Below are 10,277 nucleotides of genomic sequence, written 5' to 3' on the forward strand. Positions count from 1 at the left end.
CCCAGTAGTTTTTGTTAATGTTTTTGAGTGAATTCCAGTTTTTACCCCTAAGTTTAACATCCTTGACGCTAATTGCCCCATTTAAGAGAATTTCATCCATTATACCCCATTTAACAAAAGTGTTGCCACAAATTACCCCATTTAAGTGAATCGGTTCAGCCTGTAGAACAATCGCCAAGGAAAAAACCGACGATGTGGCACGCCATGTGGACCTGGTAATCGGGGCCCACCAATCAGAACACTCACAAAAAATAGAAAAGGGTAATTTGTGGCAACACTTATGTTAAATAGGGTATAATGGATGAAATTCTCTTAAATGGGGTAATTAGCATCAAGAATGTTAAACTTAGGGGTAAAAACTGGAATTCACTCATGTTTTTTCAACATATTATACAACACGGCTAGGTTATCAATTAACTAACTCATGTTCTTGTACAAATACACTATTACAAATTGAGGAGTAAATGATACTATCCAGGGGTGATGCTATCCTATATCGACACTATCCATTTTGTAAATGTGTAATTTCTTGAGTAACCATTCTTAAGTAAAGACAGATGACAACCTCACTAGGCATCAATTATAGATAGACGCTTAGTTACTTCGTGTAGAACTTCCGCATTAAGCTATTCTCCACAATCCACATCCGCCTTTTTCTGAAACAGGAGAGCATGTGCCGTTTAGTCTAATAATCCAGAGGTTCTGAGTACTAATTCTGGCCTTTTATCTTCTTCAGAAAAAGGATCACAGCTTCATTCCTTTGCAAGAGCGCATGGTGAATGTGTATTGATAACTCTGCAGTACACTGTCAGGGGCAGTTGCTATTGCTAAGTGTCTTGGTGGAGAGGGTGAGATAGATGAGATGTAGTCTTCCTAGCACTAGTTTTCCAGTAGTGGAGTATTTGATGAGAGCTTGTAGCTATTTCTGTCGGGAATCACCACTGTTAGCTGCAAAGAAAAGAACCATCCTGCTGTTCAGGTTCTTTTTATGAGAATTTTTTGTGTATCTCCGCATTAGTTTATCCCATTGTCTCTAAATTTTTTTGAACATTATTGTCTCTAAAATTATATCGCCCTAAGATTGCAGCTCTAGTTGCAACTATCTAGCGCTTCAAACAAGGGAAAAAATTCTAAAAAAAAGTTACATAGGTAGTTTCTGAACTTAAGCTATGAAAAAAGAACAGCCTGGTTCAGGAGGTTTGATCAGTTCTTCTGAGCAAAATCTTGCCACGATGCCGATCTTGGCACACCTGCGGTGCGCGGGAGCTGCTGCTGGGACGCCGATCTCAAAATGCCGGAGCCGGAAGGAGTCGTGAACTGCTGCTGCGATGCCGACCTCGGCATGTGGCCGGAGCAGAGCAGCGGGGAGCTCGCCGTGTGGGGGTCGCCGAACTGCTGGCACGAGACCGACCTGGGCATACCGCTGGCGCGGTGGAGGCGGCACCGGAAGGAGCCAGGATGGTCGGTGGGCGAGCAGATGCACTGCCCCTTCGCCTTCGCTGGCACCTTCGCCGCCGTGGCGGCGATCTTGGAAGCCATCTTCAGAGCTCCGGGACTCTTGGGTTCGGGCCGAACTTGAAAGTCGATTTTGTCGGGTGTTGTTGATCCGGCGCGTTTGTTTTTGTTGCGATTCCCACAGGGAGATTATAACGGAATTGCAGGGTGGATTTCGTGTCAGAGTTCAGGTTCGTTACGATTCCATCAGGAACCGTGTCAGATGGGTTGCAAACCGAAACAAACTGACGGAAAAGTAGGACGTAAACTGAATGGAGAAACTTAACTGGTGATAGTTACAGTACATGACAGGCAACTTACAAACCATCGATCTGACCATCTAATCTGTTGTACAGCACGCTCGAACTCACCAATAATCAAAGAGAAGAACAAGAAGTCGCGGGCGCGATCGATCGATCGGTCGGCGGATTCAGACTTCAGAGCATTGGCAGCATCATCTGGAGCAGGGGAGCCGGCCGGGAGCGGCGGTGGCGCGCCTTGAACTTCCTGATGGCCGCCGTGAGCACCCTCCTCCACCCCTCCTGAACAACCCAAGCCAACAGAAACCTCGTAACCCAAGGCCGATTCGGGGAGCTAGCTTAAGCTTGGAGGGGTTCATGTGCAGGGAACTACCTTGGTGGGGGCAGGCGACGGCAGCGGCGGCGATAAGTCCAGCTTCGCCCTGCCGGTGTCGTGGAGGTCGAGGAAAGAGCCGTCCCGCCGCAGCCGCCGGCGCCGCCACCTCGACCTGCTGCCGCCACCGACGGCAGCGTCCTTGAGCCTGCTCCCGGCCCGCGCCCGGCGCTTCAGCTTGGCGATGAGGAAGTCTCTGGAGCCGGAGGCCGGCGACTCGCTGGGGATCTTGTTGACCGGGGACCAGATGCCGCTCTGGCAGTAGTCGAAGTCGTAGGCGGAGGAGTCGGGGAACTTGCCGAGGAGGCCCCGCGACATGGACTGCTCCAGGTACTCCACCGTCACCACGCGCTCCACCACCAGCACCGCGGCGCCCGGGTTGCCGTTGTCGCCGCCGGCGTCTGTCTCTGCTGCGCTGTTCATCTTGGCTTAAGGCTGGACAAGTGCTTGGAATTGAGAGGGAGCAGAGGGAATGGAGAGCGTGGTGATCGGAGGAAGGGAGGGAAAGGGGTGGGAAATGGAGCAGATCGGTGGAAGTAACCGTTGCGGTGTCTAGGCGGGCACTCGACCGTTGGGATCTCGAGGGTTCGTGGCACTGATGAGTGGGGTCTCGAACTGCGTGCACCAAAGCTGATGTGTACGCCAAAGCTTGTCATTTGTTTTTCTTTTGCGACAAAGTGTTTTTTTAAGAGAGATTTTAAAATGTTGATTAATTAAAATGTCAATGAATTAAAATGTTATTACGATCATTCATTATAAAATTGACCACATAGGGCGGAGCATCATTAACAAGAATACCATCCCATCTACTCCTTCCGGTCCTTTTTAGTTCGCATATAAGATTTGACTGAAATCAAGCCTCGTAAAGTTTGACCAACTTTATAGAAAAAAATACCAACATTCACAATCTGAAATCAATATCAATAGATGTGTCATGACTTAAAGTTTCATATTGTATAACTTTAACATGGCAGATGTTGATATTTTTTTATATAAATACGGCCAAACTTTATGAAGTTTGACTTCAGAGAATTCTAATATGCAGAGTAAAAAGGACCGGAGAAAGTATTATTGAAGCTAAACTTCGCAATCGTATGGGCCATAACATTAGCATATTTAAAATTATTTATAAGCTTTGATAAACTCCTTGATTCCTTTTTCAAATCAGCCAGTGAGGACCTGTCAGCTATTTCATTTGCAAGGGACGCAACCACAAAAGTATAGTCAATCTTCAAAATTATAGGATTGTGAAAAGTGATATCTATATATAGACTAGCAAGACATGCTCGGAGTTCCGCCTCCTCCACGCTTTTACAAAGCCCAGGACCTTCCCCGAAGAGTCACTGGCCACCATGCCCACACTTGCAGCGCTAATGCTCTTCACAAAGCTTGCATCAACATTGATCTTAATATAATCAGAAGGAGGGAATTGCCATAATACCTGAGTTTCCAAAGGATTAGGACCAAGTTTTAATCCAGACAACGAACCTTTACCTTCATTTTTCGAGTCCACCTCTTGACATGAGTGAATTTGCGACAAATGACGACCAATAACTCTCCAAAAAATTAGCAGAGGCCGAGACAAGTTCCTTCACTGTACCAAATATGAAGTCATTTCTCAAATGTCTGGCTCTCAGAAAATGAATATAATTTGGTCAAGCAGAGTAACACTCAATTGGTCCAAAAGAATAAGAAACCAATCAGACCCCGAATGCTTGAAAACCTCCTCCCCAGGTAGATCTCATATGTCCCTAATGGCCATACGCAACGCATATGCCTTAGGGCACCTGACTAGTGCATGAAACGTACTTTCATCTTCCACTCCACAAATAAAGCATGTACTGAGAGTGCTTGGTGGTGCAAGACTTTGTTTACCTGGACGGCCAAACTATTCGTAGCGACACGCCACACAAAAATCTGGATTCCAAATAATATCCCAAACCTTCGTCTTCCCCAACACAGTGCCATTATATTGCCCTTCGTCTTCTTTACGTCCCTTTAGATTAAGCACAAGCATATATGCGATTTTAACCGAGCATAAATCATTCTTCTCAAAGTGCCAAGCTATAAAATCACCTTCTCCTGATCACTGAAGACGTAAACTTAACATCTCCCCTGCATCATGTGGATAAAATAAGTGCCTAACCAAACTCTCATGCCATCTCCTCGGTTCCCTCAAAATCAAGTGAGACACCCATCTGATGATGGTCCTGTTATTCTTTGCAGTAACTTGAAGGCCAGTGATTCTTGGTAGCCAATTATCTCTTCAAATATTAATATTAGACCCCATTACATACTCTCCAAATAACACCAGATTTCAGTAGGTCCAAACCATGCAGAATACCTTGCCAAGGGAGCGAAGCCGATTGTGGGAAAACAGGTCCAAACCATGCAGAATACCTTGTCAAGGGAGCGAAGCCGATTGTGGAAAACCAGTGTCAAGGATATACCCCTGGGGATAATATTTCGCCTTCATCATCTTTGCGCATAAGGACCCTTCATCATCTTTGCGCATAAGGACTCAGGGTTAACCACCAATCTCCAAGCCTGCTTAGTGAGAAGAGCTTGGTTAAATCATCTGAGATCGCGGAAACCCATACCTCCCTCACCTTTAGGCTTAGTCAATTTGTCCCAAGCCAACTGGTGGGTTTTCCTCCTATCATCCTCGTCACCCCACCAAAAATTCCTTATAATCTGGGATAGCTCCTTGCAAAGCGATGTCAGGAACTTGAAGATACCCATGGCATAAATTAGAAGAGTTTGAAGAACTTATTTGATCAAAGTTTCCTTTGCCCCACTAGAGACATATTCTTAAATCCAATATGATAAAATTTTGAGAGCTTTTTCTTTAGTAGATTGAAATTTACCCGTCTCATTCTACCTTTAGACACCGAAAGCCCAAGAAATTTATCCTCAAAACCTTCAGCAGTAATATTCAAGATTACCATGGTAGACACTTGATTTTCCATGCTACACTTCTTCCCGAACATAATATAGCATTTATCTGTACTCAATAATTGCCCAGTCCCCTTCTTGAAAGTTGAAAGAATATTTCTAATCATCAACGCTTGATCAATGGACCCCTTGAAAACATAAGGAAATCATCGGCAAATAAAAGATGAGATATACCCAGAGCATGCCTATTCACCTTGAAATCTTGGAGAGCTCCTCTAGCACATGTATCCCGAAGCAACAAAGAAAGAGCCTCCGCCACCAGCAAGAATAGGTACAAACATAAAGGGGAGAACGACTCCAAAAGTTGACCATTAAAGCGCACAGAAACTTTGACAGATGTGACACATGCCATAATCAATTTTATCCAAACTATATCAAAGCCCAAAGCACCCATCATTCTTTTCAGAAAGTGACAATCCACCTGGTCATACGCTTTGGCTAAATCCAATTTATAAGCACAAATTTTCCCGGACTGTCCTTAAGCATGCTAAAAAAATGCATACATTCAAGGGCTATAGGAGCATAACTGTATCATTTACCCCATCCGGCATTATACCCATGATGAAAAACTGTTTAACGGCACGAATAATATCCTCTTTGAGCAGTCACCAATTCCGCTGAAAAAAATCTTGTAGGAAAACCATCAGGACCTGGAGCTTTAAGGGGGCCAAAAAATTCTTGCTACAAAAAGACGAGGCCTTGGAGCTTGTTGTCGGTGAAGAGGGCGTTGATCTTGGTCCACACGACACAAGCGTCATCATCCTCGGAGACGACCGTGTGGAAGATGTCTGCCGAGACGGTGAGGTAGAACCAGCGGATGAGGGTGGCCTCAATAGCAGACTACTCCGGGTCGCCTGCCATGACGGCACTGCCGACGGAGCCGTCGATGTGCTCGAGGAGGTAGTACTCTCGCGGAAGACAAGGTTGAAGTAGGTCTTCCACGCGTAGTACGAAGAGTTGGATTGATCCAGTTTGATGGGGACGCGGGTTGGGATGTCGAGGTTGTGGACGTCGGCGGCGGAGGGCTCGGGTCCGACGAAGGGACTGGAGTTACCGAAGAAGGTGGAGTGGGGGGAGTCCATGGTGCGGTGGCACGGGTAGGGTTTGGTGTAGCGGCGACTCGGGTTAGGGTTTGTGGGAGCGGCAGCTAGTGTTGGTGGTGGCGGCTACAGAAGAGGGGTGGGAGGCAGCGGCGGCAAGGGAGAGGTGCGGCGGCTGCGGAAGAATAGGAGGACAGCGGCGGCGGCGGCGGCGGCTGTAGGGGTGGCGGCGGCAGGGAAAGGCCGAAGCGAGGAAAGGAATCGGCGTGCTAAACTGATACCACCTTAATTGAAAAGAAAGGATTGCATGCATCAATAATTCATTGATCGTGTGCATGATGTACATATATAGGTATAGGATGGACCGGCTTCTACTTATCTCCCAATATATACAAATATGCAAAAGGAAGAGAGAACATACAATGATATAAATATAAAACCCTAGTCTTATACATGTACAATAGACAACGTAGGAACATGTGAACTCTAAATTTTTGCGTTTTCCATGCGGAGGATGGAATATGTCAACAGTCTGAGGGATACTTTTGCCTTTGAACAAAACAAAGATGACCAACTATAACAACATCTATGAAAATCTCGGAATCTTCATGTAATTTTTATTATATTTAAGGTGTTTTGTATTTGTGATGAACTTTGATAATAGATTGGAATCATTTTCGCAAACAAAAAAAAACCTATGAAAATCTAGTACTCCCTAATTTGAACTAAAAAAATGACACTTATTTTCGATCCGAGAGAGTAGTACTATGTTTCTTGGCCTGTTATTTCAGATCAGCATGGACGTTCACCAACATTTCTTGGACAATAAATCCTATAAGTACGGACTGTTTGCAGCCGGTCTCCATGATTTCCCCTCCTGTTTAGTAACTGAGGGAACCTCTGCTCAAAAACATAACTTGAGTTGAGAGGAAACAATTATTCTACCACGAGAAGTCACACAGTTACAGTAAAGATGGTATTATAGATGCATGATCACCATTACATTACTATCGTGAGTGGCTATACCACCTTACAAGCAATCTGTGTGTGGAACGTAGACTACCAACTATACCCAAGAAGGCTGTCGAGGTCTTGCGTTTCTTGATCCACCATGGCAGCGCCGGCGTCCAGACGCGCGAGCACGTGCTCGTCGGCGAGCAGCTCCGGGGTGAAGAGCTTCTTCCAGCCGGTGCACCATGCGACGGCCTCCCCGTACGACGGCTTCGCGGATTGCAGCCAGTGGCGCAGCGCGCTCTCCCATTTGTCGAAGAACTCCGTTTCTTCCAAGATCGATAGCACGTCTTCGGCGTGCAGGAGCGGCGCCCACAGCATCGCCATGTGCAACGAGCTGTCCGTCTGCTTTGGGGGCGTCATCCTCAGCTCCCGCATCAGCCGTGTCAGCTCAGGCAGGACGTGGCGCCTGGCGAAGAGTTCCCAGTGCGCCGGGTCGAAGTAGTCTTTCCACGGCCGGACGATGTCGTGGCCGGCGCTGCTGATCTTGCTCTCCACGACGTCGTAGAGGCCCTCCGGCAGGTGGCCGATCAGAGGGATCCAGGGGCGTAGCCAATCGTCGCACTCCGGGTCCCACGACGGGCGCCACTGTTGCGCTTCCACGGCGAGCCTCGGCGAGAGAACCTTGTCGACGATGTAGCGCACGGTGGATGGGGGCAACGCGGCCTTCCACGCCCCTAGCGCGCGCTTCCCCTGGAGCACCTCCCCGGACTTGACGATGGCCGCCAGCGCGTCCGCCGTCTCCACGCTGCTGTCCCCTTGAAGCTTCATCTCACGCAGCAGCGTCAGAGTCTTCTCGTGGCACTCTCGTTCCAGCCGCAGGGCTCCTGCGACAGCCTCCCACTCACGGCACTCGTCTAAGTCGTCTTCCACCGGCGACAGCGGCGGCGCAACCTGCAGGCCGTTGTCGTAAGGCTTGTCGCGGTGGCCGATGCCGGCCCTGCGACGACGACGCACGGCGTGTTGTATTGGGACGATGATGCCTTGGCCTTGTGCGCCAAGTCCGGAGCCGTCCTTGTAGTTCCATAGCCGCATCATCTTGGCCACCGCCGCATTGGTGCACTTGTAGCTGCCCGCGGAGTCGTCGTCGTCGTCCTTGTCGAGCAGCGCCCCGTTGAAGCTGGGTTGCAGTAGCGCCATGGTTGCCATGCGACGAGAGCAAACACCGTCGCTAGCTACTGGGACTCGATTCGCCGGCGTGCTGTTCGCTCGATCGGCTGAGGCCTGTGAGAGTTGCGTACATATGGTATACGTACGCCTGATTATATTAGGGGCCGCTAATTCGATTCCGTCCTGGAGACGAGCCTTTGAGTTTGAGGCCAGCGCGAGACGCTAATTTTCCAATTTTAATTCGATTCCGTCCTGAAGACGAGCCTTTGAGTTTGAGCACGTTTCCCTTTCTAACTCTCCCATAAGTTGCCGATAAAAACTTCCGCAGTTTTGCTAAAACACATCTGTGCCTAAAGTATTGTACATTTAAGTCATATGTCATTGGTCTTACATTGAGATTCGTGTTAATATTTTCTTTTTTTTTTCTTTTTTTATGCTTGATTCACCCATTTAGATGTGCAATAACTAGAGCACATCTAAATGTGCCCTAGACACATCTAAACTTTCAACCTCTGCTTGCCACTACTCGTGGTCGATCCAGAGACACGGACGCGCGACATGTCGACAACCGCCGGCAGCACACAGTCGTCGCCATCGCCGCCGTGGTCCAACCTGCCCGACGACCTCCTCGGCATGGTCCGCCAAAGGCTTGCCTCCCTGCGCGATCGCGTGCGCGATCGCGTGCGCGATCGCGTGCGCGTCGCCGCTGTTTGCAAGGGATGGCGCGCCGCCGCATCGCGTTGGCGGCCGCCGGCCAGCCCGCAGCTGCTCGTGTATCCGCTGCGTGGACGATTCGTCGGGAACAAGCTCCTGTGCGACCCCGATGACTGCTTTGTCATGCGCGTCCCAGACAAGATGGAAAACAAGTGGTTCGTCGGCTCGCACGACGGTGGTTGGGTCGCTGCGGTCGACGAGCGCTCCCTCGTGATCGTCAACTTCTTCTCTGGTGCCAGTGTGGAGCTCGCTCCGGTGTGCTCGTGCAATCTACTCAACGTCAGGCCAACCAGCCTGCGGAAAATCATCTTCTCCGAAGCCCCCACCTCCAGCAGCTGCATCCTCGCCGCCATCAATTACCCGGGCTCCAACATCTTGCTGTGCAAAAAAGTCTTATCCTATTACCGAAAAAGGCTTTCGCCCCGCTTTATAAATAAAGCAAACCGTCAAGAGCACACAAACATAGACTAGTTCAGCGCGCACACACACACACCCAAGTCACATAACGAGGAGTACAAAGGTTCTGCTGAGGGCACAACTCAACAAGCCCAGAAAAAATAACAAACAATAAAAGGACGCGGCCAAGGCACGGCGTCTAATCCGGCTCTGGGGGTGGCGGAGGGGGCGGCGGCGATAGACGGACGGCCATCGAGCGGAGTTCGGCGATGAAGGCGGTGATGGCGTCGCGGTCCTGAGGGCGGCTAAGCGGCCGCCATAGCTGCAAGTAACCAGACATTTTGAAGAGAGTGTCAGTAGCCCGTCGAAGAGGAATACGCTGGATCACAAGCTTATTGCGAATCGTCCAAAGGGTCCACGCAAGAACCCCAATCTCGAGCCACCTAATGTGGCGAGAAGGGGAAGGGGAGTTTTGGAGTTCGGCAAAGAGGTCGGGGAAGTTGGTGTGGCACCAATCGCCTCCCACAGTTTCCCTAAAGCAGCTCCACAAGAATTGAGCTGAGACACAGGAGAAGAAGATGTGATTCGAGCCTTCGGGGGTACCGCACAGGGGGCAAAGGCCGGACCCAGGGCCATTGCGTTTGCGGACCTCCACCCCAGACGGCATCCTACCGCGAATCCATTGCCACATAAAGATCCGAATTTTCAGTGGCAAGCGGATGGACCAGACCGCCGTAAGGGGGGAGGGACGGAGGAGGGGGCAATGGCCGAGTAGAGGGACTTGGTGGAGAATTGTCCCGAAGGCTCAAGACGCCACCGAACCTCGTCTGGGCCCGCATCCAACTCCGGTTCGTGGAGGGCGATGCAGTCGAGCAGCTCCAGCCACGCGGCGGCTTCCAGAGGCCCAAATGATCTCCGGAAGGC

General features: G+C 49.5%; 3 protein-coding genes across 3 annotated transcripts; 1 reads left to right on the top strand and 2 right to left on the bottom strand.

Moving 5' to 3' along the window:
* Positions 1 to 1,753: 1,753 nt before the first annotated feature.
* On the bottom strand, positions 1,754 to 2,824 carry LOC125538898 (uncharacterized). The gene is made up of 2 exons (XM_048702221.2): positions 2,128 to 2,824; positions 1,754 to 2,036 (listed from the first exon to the last, which is right to left on the bottom strand). Exons 1-2 carry the CDS (start codon positions 2,548 to 2,550, stop codon positions 1,932 to 1,934), a joined length of 528 nt encoding a protein of 175 aa, XP_048558178.1. The 5' UTR covers positions 2,551 to 2,824; the 3' UTR covers positions 1,754 to 1,931.
* Positions 2,825 to 7,181: 4,357 nt separating this feature from the next.
* On the bottom strand, positions 7,182 to 8,282 carry LOC125534180 (septin and tuftelin-interacting protein 1 homolog 1-like). The gene has a single exon (XM_048697461.2). The coding sequence runs from the start codon at positions 8,280 to 8,282 to the stop codon at positions 7,182 to 7,184; it is 1,101 nt and encodes a 366-aa protein (XP_048553418.2).
* Positions 8,283 to 8,801: 519 nt separating this feature from the next.
* LOC147986049 (F-box protein At2g14290-like) lies at positions 8,802 to 9,428 on the top strand. Its single transcript, XM_087541849.1, has one exon. The coding sequence runs from the start codon at positions 8,802 to 8,804 to the stop codon at positions 9,426 to 9,428; it is 627 nt and encodes a 208-aa protein (XP_087397975.1).
* Positions 9,429 to 10,277: the final 849 nt, after the last annotated feature.

The sequence above is a fragment of the Triticum urartu genome, chromosome 2A (genome assembly GCF_056163025.1).
Source record: "Triticum urartu cultivar PI428250 chromosome 2A, HENAU_Tu73, whole genome shotgun sequence".
Classification (NCBI taxonomy): domain Eukaryota; kingdom Viridiplantae; phylum Streptophyta; class Magnoliopsida; order Poales; family Poaceae; genus Triticum; species Triticum urartu.

Excerpts from the sequence above, each read along its gene's own strand:
- LOC125538898 (XM_048702221.2), bottom strand. The coding sequence starts at position 2,550 with ATGAACAGCGCAGCAGAGACAGACGCCGGCGGCGACAACGGCAACCCG. Across the intron at positions 2,037-2,127 it reads CGTCGCCTGCCCCCACCAAG|GAGGGGTGGAGGAGGGTGCT; the intron begins GTAGTTCCCTGC and ends TGGGTTGTTCAG.
- LOC125534180 (XM_048697461.2), bottom strand. The coding sequence starts at position 8,282 with ATGGCAACCATGGCGCTACTGCAACCCAGCTTCAACGGGGCGCTGCTC.
- LOC147986049 (XM_087541849.1), top strand. The coding sequence starts at position 8,802 with ATGTCGACAACCGCCGGCAGCACACAGTCGTCGCCATCGCCGCCGTGG.